The 12,994-nt window shown below is 47.9% G+C and overlaps 1 protein-coding gene across 1 annotated transcript in view; it reads right to left on the bottom strand.

Moving 5' to 3' along the window:
- Nucleotides 1-1,130: 1,130 nt before the first annotated feature.
- Nucleotides 1,131-12,994, bottom strand: part of NOTCH3 (notch receptor 3) — a 35,221-nt gene continuing 23,357 nt past the window's right edge. Inside the window, exons 29-33 of the mRNA XM_037506051.2 lie at nucleotides 11,174-11,336; nucleotides 7,643-7,947; nucleotides 7,227-7,374; nucleotides 4,341-4,438; nucleotides 1,131-3,561 (exon numbers count right to left, since the gene is read on the bottom strand). Coding sequence (XP_037361948.1) covers nucleotides 2,488-3,561; nucleotides 4,341-4,438; nucleotides 7,227-7,374; nucleotides 7,643-7,947; nucleotides 11,174-11,336 — 1,788 coding nt within the window. The 3' untranslated portion in view covers nucleotides 1,131-2,487. The remainder of the gene's footprint in view (nucleotides 3,562-4,340; nucleotides 4,439-7,226; nucleotides 7,375-7,642; nucleotides 7,948-11,173; nucleotides 11,337-12,994) is intronic.

Genomic DNA, 12,994 nt, shown 5'->3' with positions numbered 1-12,994 from the left:
CACTGGCTGTGGATAGCTTCATAGTGCTGCGTCTTAACCTCTTGCATGTAGAAAGCCCCAAAATAACACTGGTTTATATAGGTTTCAGTCATACAGCTTTATAAATCAAAATCTGTATATACTAATTTCCAACTTTCACCAACCATCTACACATTCCCCGATTTACCCATCCCTCCATTATTTTTTTCCTTTACGCCAATTGGGTAGACTTTTGTATGACTTGTAACTAAGAGCACTCCAATAATCCATAAACATTAGATCTCATCCCCCTTTCTAGAGGGTCCCAGTGTAAACAAAAACTTGTCTTGAGGGACCATTGGTTACAAGAAATAGGATCCTATCCAAACTGGCATCTGTAAAGGAATATTTGTTACCTGGATACAGTGTTGCTTCGAGAACCCAAGGGAGCACAAATTATAGTTGAGATTTATGCAGACCACCATAAATTGCACTTAGATGACAATACATACCTGTTGATGTCAATGCAATGCATATTCAGTTAACTGGAATGGATTCTCCATCTGGAGCTGAAATAATCCCAACCTTCCAGACCCCTTTGAATGCTCGTCTATTATTTTACGTGCTTATTATCGCCATTCTTTTTCTCATCAAGTACCCACCATCCCAAACCAACAACCAGTATTTGTCAATCTACACATGACTTTACAAATGCAACCGACAGCTTAGCATCTTCACTAAACCACCTTTCTTCCAGCAAAGGGAATCTGATTGGCTCATTTTTCTTAAGCTTTATTTTATTTATCTATGCAGACACGAACTGAGCTGTAGGCCAGAGGTGCAGGGGAGTGGATTCACCAGAGACAGAGTGGGCAGATCCAGTGGGTGAGACAGGAGAGGTCTGCTGCGCCATGTGAGTTAGCTCCCTGGCCTGGGATTGAACTCATGCCATAGTGGCTGGTGATCTCTTGCTTGCACTGAGACTTAACCCCTGCACCACCAGAGGGGAAGAGGGGGCCCTGATTGGCTCATCTTAAGTGAGAGAACCACCCTGACACAATCAGTGGAGTCAGCCAAAAGAGGAAGCATGAATGGTCATGATACAGCCATAAAACACACATCCCTCCCTACCTCAGAGAGAGACACTTCCTTCCCCCGAGTTTACCAAACTTTGATTTATATATTTAATGTCTTGCTGTCGTCTCTTTCCAAAGGCAATGGACTTGTGACAAAGAACTTAAAGCAAAGCCTTGCAAAGACAACATCCAAACCACTGAGGGTGGCAAAAACAAGCACATGTCAACCAAATCACCAGATACTTCTGTTATGAGAAGGGACGTGTTGACCCTCACCCACTCCCCTCTCATGTCCTTGTGAGTGACAAGCCAAATGGGCTTACCCCAGGCTGGGGGCTCAAGTTATTCCTGGAGAGTCAGAGGCCTGACCACCATTGACTCCACTTGATCCAGACAAAACCAATGGCACTGAGTGTTAACTATTCCTTTATTAGGTGATGAGGGTAAGTGAGGGCTGTACAATGCAAGGCCTGGGAATTAACTACACAGGATGGTGACCAGAAGCATATTACAAAAATAGCCTAAAAATACTTCTATTCTGGTGTGGGACTGGATCGGGGGAATAACAGGAGGGGTGCCACCCAGGCAGCTCCTTCCATTCCTCCTGTCCCATATTTATAGGGAGACAAAGTGGAACACGGAGCTTTTCCCTGGTCCTCATGTTCCCACCAGCAACCCGCCCCAACTGTTTCCAAAGGAAGGTGGCCCAGGCTAGGGTGGGGCTGGGGTCTGAGGATGGGCTCTCTGCATCAAAAGGGCCCTCCCTCCAGCAAAGCTACTGAACAAGTTCCATCTGGAATGCAGTGAAGTGAGGGAGGTGGGGTGGGGAGGAGGCTCCCAAGTTTTGCCTGACCTCAGGCCCCAGAGGGTGCACCCAGGGGTGCCTACTTGGTACACACCAGGGTCGTGTACTCAGTACACAGGATCCTGGTCATGTCTGTGTACTCGGTACACAGAATCCAGCTTGGCCAAATGGGCCCACAGTCTCAGCCCCACGGGGGCACTGGGGGGTTCCCAGGGGGGAGGGAGCATCTCCGTATATATATATTTTTTTGTAAAAAATAATAATAATAAGTTCGTTTAAATGAATTTGTTTCTATACAAAATGTAAAAAAAAAAAAAAAGAAAAGAAAAGAAAAGAATAATAGTCCACTCATGTCAGAGTGTGAGAAGTGAAAGAGACCAGAGGAGGTAAGAAGGAAGGAAGGTGGGAGCAGAGAAGTGTGAGAGAGGGTGGCAGTCAGGTTACACCCCTTATAAATAAAGGAAGACTGAAGCTCTGGACTGCTGACCCATACAGGTCAGGAGGCGAGGGATGCTGGGGGTGCAGGAGGACAGGTGGAGAGAGGAAGGGGAGAGAGTGTGTCGGAGAGAAACAGAGAGAACAAGGAGGGGAGCCAGGGAGGAATGGATGTGACTTCAACCCCCCAAAATCCAGGAGTTGAGGAGGATCTCAAGCCAATACCTGCCTCTTTGGGGTGACTTCAGGCTGGGGCCCCAGCTGGGTCTGTGCCTGAGCAAGGGGACCAGGGACAGACAGGGGAAGCGGCTGGGCAGACAGCACCACAGCACTTGTGGCAGCGGCCCTGGTAGCACTGACTGCAGTGGCCGTGGCCGGGCTGGGCATGGAGTCTGACCAGTCTGAGAGTGAGGGAGGTGAGGGGCTGGCCCAGTGCTCAGGGGACTCAGGGGATGGGGTTAGGTAAGGGTGCTCACTGGGAACCCGCAGGAAGCGGGCCTTGGGGGGGCTTCCATGGGCCCCAGCTGCTGGGTACTCCTCACCATGTCCTGGGGCAGCCAGGTATGGTGGGGGCCGCTCCTGGGGGGACACAGGGTTCCCAGGATTCAGCAGCTGGGGCCCCGGTGCCAGCGGCAGCAGGAACGAGGGGCCTGGTGGGGCAGGTGGGGGAAGTCTGGCCCAGTCAAGGGGTACAGCCACGGGGTTCAGTAGACCCAGGCTGAGCACACAGCCCCCAGGAGGCTGGCGTCCTAGGCCAACACAGCTGGCACCTCCAAGCTGTGTCAGAGACATGGCAGTGGCCGTGGCTGTGGCAGCCGCATAGGGTCCCTCAAGGGGGAAGCCACCAGGGGATGCAGGGGTCCCTCCAAAAGGCCTCGGAGAATCCAATGAGTCCACAGGAGAGAGGGTAACTGAGCTCTCGGCCAGGGGGCCAGGGCAGGCTAGCGTCAACTTCTTGCCCCGGCCCCGGGTACCCTGTGCCCCCAGCCCTGCCTTTCCTGGGGGTCTCCGACTCTTCTTACCCCCTGACTGGGCTGCCTTAAGGCCTGGAAGGAAGGCCCCAGGAGGGCAGAGAAGGGGCCCCAAGCCATGGGGGCCAGAGGGGCTGCGGGGCCCACTGGGCTGGTCCAGCAGGCGCACAATGTCCTGGTGTAGCCGCTCCTGGGCCACATCTCGTGGGAGCCTGTCCAGGTGGTCGGTGATCTCACGGTTGGCAAAGTGATCCAGCAGCAGCTTAGCAGCCTCGTAGCTACCCTCCCTGGCGGCAAGGAACAGTGGGGTCTCCTCCTGGGGGGTAAGGGGGAGCAGGGGAAGAACCCACAAGATGTCATGGGCAGGTTCACCTAAACCAGGATCACTATCAGCAAGGCTTTCGGCTTCTGGTGGAAACTAGAAGTTCAAACTCAACAGCCTGATAGGCCTGGGCTCAAATCCCAGCTCTGCTGAGGGAAGTTCCTGGGCAAGTCCCTTCCTTTAAACCACATTCATTAAGCACCTACTAAGCAACAGGACCTGGGTGAGGAGAGTGAGGCACTGACCTTAGGCAATAAATTTAAGGGACACCAAAGACCTCAGTCATCAAAATAAATGAATTTTAAAGCATTTTTTAAAATTAAGTTTAATGCAAAAAAAGTCAAAATGAATAAAATACCAAAATGTTATATACGGACAGACTCTACCTCTATACCCCTTAAGCCTCACCCTCCCCATCTGTAAAATGAGAAAGATATTATCTTACAAGTCTTTTTAAGCTATCAGAACAGTTACCTTTAATGAGGATCCACTAAGCACCTTACAAAAGCATTAGTTCATAGAATCCTGGTAAGAGGCATGAGGTGGGTGTTGTTGCTTCCCTACTTCACAGATAAGGACACTATGGTTCAGAGGAGTTAAGCAATTTGCCCAAGGTCACACAGCAACTGCCACAAAGTTCCTCCTCTGATGCACTGTTGGAGCCTCTTGGGCCCAAATCCCACCACTCAGCAAGCAAGGTGAATGCCCTCACAAGACTACCCACCCTGCTCCTTACCACCTGTACGAGATATGGGCCAAGGGCTGGGACTCACCTTGCTATCCTGCATGTCCTTGTTGGCTCCATTTTTGAGCAAGGCCAGGGTGGCCTCCACATTGTTGACAGCTGCTGCCCAGTGTAAGGCTGATTTCCCTAATAGAAAGGAGGAGAGGTAAGAATCAGGACCAGGCCTGTGCCAGCCCCACCATGGCAAGTGGAAATGAAGTACCCAGAATATGGCTTGGAAGGAAGAGGCAGGAATATTTTATAGCTCAAATTATAAAATATTTAAAAGAAAACAGTAGCAAATCTTCAGGATCTGCAATATGGCACCAAAAACACAAGCAACAATAACAGCAGCAAGAAAAAAAAAATAGATAAATTGAGATTCACCAAAATGAAAACTTTTATGCTTTTAAAGATATCATCAAGGGCACAAGGAGTTAAAACGCAACCTATGAAGCTGACTGCAACCTCTGCAGCACAAGGTCGATCCCTGGCCGGCCAGGGAGCTACCCACATGGCACATAAGAACTCTCCTGACTCGCCCGCTGCTCCCCTCAGCAGTGTAATTCAGTCAATCTGCCTGTTCTGTTCCCCACTCTGTCTCTGGTGAATCCTCTCACACCCCATACCTCTGGCCTGTACCCCAGCTCTCGTATGCATAAATAAATCTTTTTTTTAAGATTTATTTATTTATACAAGAACCAGGGTACAGGCCAGATGTGCAGGAGGGTGAGAGGATTCACCAGAGACAGAGCAGGGAACAGAACAGGCAGACTGATGAAATACACTGCTGAGAGGAGCAGCAGGTGAGACAGGAGAGGTCTGCTGCGCCATGTGGGTTTCTCCCCAGCTGGCTGGGATCGAACCCGTGCTACAGAGGCTGCAGACAGCTTCACAGTGTGGCGCTCAACCGCCTGCGCAACCAGGGAGGCCCAATAAATAAATCTTTAAAAAATAAAATAAAAATAAAAAGATACCATCAAGAAAGTGAACAGAAAAACTAAAAATGGAGAGAAATATTTATAGACTATATATCTGATAGGAGACATATGTAAAACATGTAAGAAATTTATATAACTCAGTGATAAAAAGCCATATCAATGTAAAATATGGACAATGATCTGAATTAACATGTCCCCAAAAAAGATACAAAATGGGGGCCTCCCAGTGGCACAAGGTGTTAAGATGCGACCTAATGACGCTGGCCACAGCCACTGCAGCACGAGTTCAATCCCCGGCCAGGGAGCTACACACATGGCGCAGCAGACCTCTCCTTGCTTGCCCACTGCTCCCCTCAGCAGTGTGTTCAGTCAGTCTGCCTGTTCTGTTCCCCACTCTGTCTCTGGTGAATCCTCTCACCCCCTGCACCTCTGGCCTGTACCCCAGCTCTTGTATGCATAAATAAATAAATCTTAAAAAAAAAGATACAAAGATATAGAAATGGCCAATAAGCACATGAAAAGATGTTTAACATCATTAGCTTAATCAGTGAAATTAAATTAAACTATAAGGAGATAGCAATCCACACCCATTAGGAAGGCTACACCAAAAAGACAGAAAATAACAAGTGTTGGCGAGGATATGGGGATAAAGGAACCCTCATACAGTGTAAAGTGGTATAGCCTGTGGAAAACGGTCTAGCAGTTCCTTGAATGTTTAAACAGAGTGTCCAGATGGCCCAGCAATTACACTTCTAGGGAAATACCCAAGAGGAATGAAAACATATAATCACAGGGGCCTCCCTGGTGGCTCAAGGGGTTAAGCGTCAGCACTATGAAGCTATCTGCAGCCACTGCAGCATAAGTTTGATCCCCAGCCAGGGAGCTGACCCACATGGTGCAGCAGTCCTCTCCTGTCTTGCCTGCTGCTCCTCTCAGCAGTGTATTTCAGTGGATCTGCCTGTTTCACTCCCCATTCTGTCTCTTGTGAATCCTCTCACTTGCCCCTGATTTTGGCCTACACCCCAGCTCTTATATGCATAAATAAATAAAATAAATCTTTAAAAATAAATAAAATAAAATGTATTGTGATGATCTTTTTACATCATACTAAAGGTCAGTAGATTTTATACTTTAAATGGGTGAATTGCATGGTATGTGAATTTCATATTACTATAAAGCTTTTTTCAAGAGGCCGAAACACCCAGGTTTTAGCCTAAGCTAACAAATGGTATAACACAGTCCTTTACAGAGGCAAAGGGCTCACCAACAGAAATTCAAAATTCCAGTTATCTTAAGAAAAGTTTTTTCATACTTCTCCCAGTAGAGACCTACAGTCTGCAGTGGAAGTGTGTCTGTTCTTATAGCAGCTCACGAGCTGCCCTATAATTAACCAATGAACTTTAGCCAAATCTTTATTTGTTTGCCCTTAACCTACCTTTTAGCCAATGTTAAAATACAATTTCACTCCTTTGTTCTCAACCATGGTTCCCAACACCTATACAACCTCAGTTCCTTTCTTATTTAGGAAGGCAGATTTATCATTTTCTCCTGCTTCCTTGCCAAATGATTTGCAATAAAATTGCTTTCTCAAAATAAACAAACAAACAAATAAATAAATAAATAAATAGGGCAAAACAAAGATCTAAAACATTCATTCAATGAAATAAGACCTGTAGGTCCTGGTTAGGTCCAGCCACATCTCCCAGGAGTCGCCTAAGATCTGGGCCATTTGCAAATGTATGATACCAGCTTGCCAGTAGATGGCAGCAGAGCAAGTTCTTCTAGCAAAGCAGATGGAAATGAATTACTTTGGGGAAGGGCACCATTTTCTAAATCAGTGGGACATGGAAGTGTAAGTCTGCGTTGAAGCCCTGTTATGAGTGCATAAGTTTCAGTGACTAAGTCAATGTGGGTGTGAGTTCACACCAACAAGATAGTTAGGGCCCAGGTGACACCCCCTTGGCCCCAACCCACCACTGTCTCCCACTGCTTACCCAGTTCATCCACCGCATTGACATCAGCATGACTAGCAATTAGCTCTTCCACCATGCCCTCCACTGCCAGGCGGGCTGCCAGGATCAGTGCTGTTGAGCCATCCACCATACGGGCATCCAGGTCTGTGGAGCGGTTCCGGATGAGAATCTAGGGGAAGAGAGGGCGCTGCAAATAGACTCATGGCAGGTAAAGGGGGGTCAAGAGCACCTCTAAGCCCACTGGTCAGTAGATAAGCCTACTGCCACATCCTTGGAATTGATGAGGTTCAAAGAGCAGCTTCTTGCCAGACCCTGAACTTCCAGAGATCCCCAGGCTACAAATTAAAACCAGCTCTGAAAGGCAGAACTGGAGCTCAAACCCAGATCTCTCTGACATCTGCCGTAGCTCTGAAGTCCAAAGGGCAGGTCCACCTCACCTGGAAGACACCCTGGGCATCAGCAGTGACGGCCGTGTGCAGGGGAGTGCGGCCTGAGTGATCCTGGGCATTGGTGTCTGCCCCAGCATCCAGCAGCCGCTTGGCCGCGTCAGCTCGAGCATAGCGGGCGGCCAGGTGCAGGGCTGTCTCGCCTGTTCGGTCAGTCCTTGCCCCGAGCTGGGCCCCCTGGCAGATCAGGTCTGAGATGATGCTCGCGGATGTGTCTTCTGCCTCATCCTCCTCGGCTGGCATTGACTCCAGGGTCCCCCCACAGAAGGAGGCTAACATCAGTGGGGTGAAGCCATCTGTGGAGACAGGAATGTCACAGGGAGGTGGATACAGGAGCCTTTCCCAGGAATACTATCAAGGGCACTGTGTTAGGAGGAATGAGACACACAGGAGCACAAAAAAGAATGGCAAATGGCAGGATTTCATCCTTTCTTAATCACTAAATAGCATTCCCTCGTGTATATATTCCACATCTCTATCCAATCAGAAAGTATTATGCTTAAAGATGTAAGTCATACAGAAAAGGATAAAAACTGCATGGGCCTCCCTGGTGGCGCAAGGGGTTAAGCGTCAGCACAATGAAGCAATCTGCAGCTACTGCAGCATGAGTTCAATCCCCGGTCAGGGAGGTGACCCATATAGCGCAGGAGACCTCTCCTGACTTGTCCGCTGCTCCCCTCAGCAGTGTATTTCAGTCAGTCTGCCTGTTCTGCTCCCCACTCTGTCTCTGGTGAATCCTCTCACTCCCCACACCTCTGGCCTGCACCCCAGCTCTTGAATGCATAAATAAATAAATCTTTTTAAAAATTTAAAAGGGGCCTCCCTGGTGGCACAGCGGGTTGAGCACAGCGCTGTGAGGCTGTCTGCAGCCTCTGCAGCGCCAGTTCAATTCCCAGCTGGCCAGGGAGATTCCCACATGGCGCAGCAGACCTCCTCTGTCTTACCCGCTGCTCCCCTCAGCAGTGTATTTAGTTCCTTCTGTCTGTTCTGCTCCCTGCTCCGTCTCTGGTGAATTCTCTCACCCTCCCGCGCCTCTGGCCTATACCCCAGTGCTTTTTTTTTTTTTTTTTTTTTATAGAGGCATGCTTTATTTATTTGTTTGCTGGTTTGTTTGTTTGTTTGTTTTGTTTATACAAGCACTGGGTACAGTCAGAAGCACGGGAGGGTGAGAGAATTCACCAGAGCCAGAGCGGGGAGCAGAGCAGGCAGAAGGACCGAAGTACACTGCTGAGGGGAGCAGCGGGCGGCAGGAGAGGCCTGCGTGCCATGTGGGACTCTCCTCCGGTGGCCGGGGAGCAGCCGGGGATCGAACCGGCGCCGCAGAGGCCGCGCGCAGTTTCGCAACCCAGCGCTCAACCGCTGCGCCACCGGGGAGGCCCCCCAGTGCTTTTATAAATAAATAAATCTTTAAAAAAAGAAACCTGCATTGGGCCTCCCTGGTGACACAAGGGGTTGGGACACAGTGCTATGAAACTATTCACTGCCACTGCAGCACAAATTCAATCCCCGGCCAGGGAACTACCTACATGGCACAGGAGACTTTACCTAGCTCGCCCACTGTTCCCCTCAGCAGTGTATTTCAGCAGATCTGCCTGTTCTGTTCCCCACTCTGTCTCTGGAGAATCCTCTCACCCATCCCCTTCCCCCAGCACTTCTGGCCTGTACCCTAGTTCTTATATGCATAAATAAATCTTTAGAAAAAAATTTTTTAAATGCATAACTTCCTTCATGTATGGTACACAAAGGAACAAATCAAATGAATGAACTAAATAACACAAAAATAAACTTTTGGACTGTAACACCAAATTAGCGGTTACCAGAAGGGACACGGGGTGGTGAGGAGGGCGTGAGTCAGGTGAAGAAGTCAATTGTATAGTGAAGATAAAATTGGACTTTTAGTGGTAATCTTAATGCAGTACATACAGACATTAATAATGATGCACACTTGGACTCATGTTATCATGCAATGTTACGTCAATAAAAAATATTTAAAAAAAAGATATGGCAGATCTGCCCATTCCGATCTGCACGCGCGCACACACACACACACACACACACACACACACACCTGTGTCAGGTGGCCCAGAAGCCAACCCAGAATGAGGAAATGTGCAATGTGATTTTCCATAGAAAGACTGCTAAGCAGTAGCAGGTTACAAGACAAAGGAAGAAGGAAGTCAAACAAGCGTTCAAACTCGGGCAAATTCTGGAGGGTTATTTCGAGTAGACTCTGGGGTCAATCCAGTTAAATCCTGGATCTAAACGTGTCTGATGCTTCCAGCTACAAAAGCCAGTAAATCTCTTGTTTTACTTGAGCTAATTTGACTTGATTTGAGTTACTATCACAACCAAATAAGATGTGCCTTTCATATTCCCACACCCACTGCTGAAGAGAGGCCCCCAGGGACATAAAATCCCAGGGCCCAGTAGCCTGAGGCGCCTTAAAGAGAAACACAGGTGCAGGCCATTTGGAGCAAAGGCAAAATTAAGCTGGGGGGGCATGCGGGTTCCTATGAGCTGGCCACACATGGGCAACTGTGACATATTTGCTATCTACAAATCACAGCAGAACATTCCTTGACTACCTACAGAGTATAGCTCGTATTGCGAGGCAGGTCCAGAGACGCCTAGGCTGCTGTTGACCTGATTACGTGACTATTTCCATGGCGGTCTTAGGAGAACTCTGCCTGTGATAACATCATACTTTGCTGACGCAAATGTCTCCTGACACATGATCACAATGTCCCCTTCCCTGTCCCTTGTAAACTTTGTCCCCCATTCCTATCCTACCCTCCAGACCCTATTTCTCATACCACTGTCACATGATCAGCTTTTACTATCCTGTATGATTTCAATAAATGGCACAAAATCTTCTGGTCAAACAGCAGAGTCTTGCCTTACAAACATGCTCCAAGACTGCTGTGTCCGTCATCTCATTTCTGCCACAAAACAGCAATTAAGTTCCTGATGTGGCAAAAACAGATCTAAGATAACATAAGCATGAGCATCCACCCTAGATTCATTTAGGGAGCTACCTGTACCCCATCTTCAGGCCCTATGTAGAGCTGAATTTGCTCCCTCAGGAATAGATATGTGGTTCAGGCTTGGTCAATCTGCATATTCCAGTCCCAGATCACAATGATTGGTTCAGGGACCAGCATGTGATCCTAGTCTATCCAATCAGAACATATCCTGAGACTTTTGCTGGTTCAGGTGAGAACAGGTTTTATAAGGCAGGACTGTCCTGGGGTCACCATATCCCCAGGAATAAGCATGCAGGAACAGAACCAAGAGGTAGTGATCTTGGATCCAAATGTGTCTGATGCTTCGAGTTACAAGAACCAGAAAATCTCTTGTTCTCTCTAAGCAAGTTTGAACTGAGTTATCACTTGCAACCAAGAGTCCTGATTAACACACCCCCACAGACAGAGACTCAGACACCTAGATTTCCCCAAATACTGATCCAAATGCAACCTCTCACAAGTTAGAGCATCCTGGGGGAGGCAGGGTGGCATCACTGACCTGGCCCTCGCACATTGACATCCATGCTGTCAGCATCCGCGTCGCCCTGTGGTGGTGTCAGTGCTATAGCTGGTGCCACACGGATGTCAGCGGCAACCAGGTGATGCTGAGTCCACTGGCGGCAATCCACAGCATCCTCAGCCCCCACAGTGGGCTCCTCCACCTGGAGGCACAAGGACCCAGGTTACCACAAGGAGTTGGGAGAGACTCACTTAGAGAGTTGCTTTGGGTGTCCCCACAGGCTTCTCTCACAGAGATGCACACATATCCTGCTCCTCTTAATGATAAGAAAATGGGGAACTTGACATATCTGAGCTCAAACAATTCATAAGGAAAATAACTGCAATTTTAATCCAGTTTGGAGAGGATGGGGATGATCAAGAACAAAACAAAGAGAATGACACCTGTCAGCACACACCTGTCTCCTGGACATGACCACACAAATCAAATTAAGAGAAAATTCTATTGACAACAGTATCAAGAGAAACAAAATGCTTAGAATTAAACAACAGAAGTGCAAAACTTGTATTCTAGAAACTACAAATCACTCGTAAAAGAAATGCAGGAACAGAGGAGTCCTTCAATATTAATCTGGAAAATGGTAGAAGGGAAGGAAGGTAGCAGGAGACGGTCTGGATACCCTGTGGGGCTGCTACCCAATATCACAAACATGAACATGAGGTAGTGTGCCAAACAGTCACACATAAACATACTGATTTCCCTCACAAGCTAGCATACTGGCCCCAACCAAGAACTTGATACACTTCAGACTCATGGTCTGAGGCAAGAGTGATGTTACAGAAACAGAACAGAACATTCCTAAGTAGCCTGCTCGGGTACTTAACTGCCCAAGGGAAGGCATCCAACACAGAGCCTGATCAAGCCATACCTGAGCTGAAGGACCCAGTAGGGACCTTCATGCAAAGGGAGAGACAGGTGATAAATAGCTAACCAGAAAGGGTAGGAAGGGATGGGACAGTATTCAATGTGGATTTGAGTTCTGATACTGTCACTTAGGAGCTTGTGACCCTGGACAAACCATATTAGAGCACTGGACATCTCACTGGCAAAATCAGGACGACACACACATTCTGCTGTTAAAATACCATCAACAGTATACTGCGTGGTCAAATACCCACTTTGGGATGACAACAAAAAAGCCTAAAAGTGAGCAATTTCTTTAGCTGTTAATTGTAATAAAAGTCTCCATTTCACAAACCAAAATATAGACAGCAAAGAGGCAGCTAGAACTGTGGTGTCTATCAATGACTGCTTTATAGGGTCCTTGTAAAGATGAAATGAGGTGCGCATTCAAAATATTCAGTGCACATCAAAGTTACATCAGCAGGAGGCTGTTAGGCACTGAATCGTTCCATACAATCCTCTCCCCAAAGTCATCTATTGAAGCTCTACACCCCAACATGACTATATTTGGAGACAGGGTTTCTAAGGAAGTAATTATGGTTAAATGAGGTCACAAGGGTGAGTGCCTGATCCTACAGGACAGGTGTCCTCCTAAGAAGAGGAAGGGATGCTGGCACTCGCTTTCTCTCCATGCACACGCAGAGGAAAAACCATGTGAAGACACAAGAAGGCAGCCATCTGCTAGCCTGGGAGAGCGCCTCGTCAGGAAGCAAGCACACTAGTACCTTGGCCTTGGACTTCCAGATTCTGTAACTATGAGAAAATAAGTGTCTGCTGTTTAAGCCACCGAGACGGTAACATTTTGATAGGATAAACCAAGCAGACTAAAACAGAACCCACTAATGTGGTTCCAGGACAGTTATTGGTGCCTGGAACCAGCTGGGCGCACGCTCAGGT

This window comes from Talpa occidentalis, unplaced genomic scaffold, assembly GCF_014898055.3.
Source record: "Talpa occidentalis isolate TD23 unplaced genomic scaffold, MPIMG_talOcc4v2.1 talOcc4.12, whole genome shotgun sequence".
NCBI lineage: Eukaryota > Metazoa > Chordata > Mammalia > Eulipotyphla > Talpidae > Talpa > Talpa occidentalis.
The sequence above is the reverse complement of the archived record's forward strand: the minus strand, read 5'-3'. Positions and strand labels throughout refer to the sequence as shown.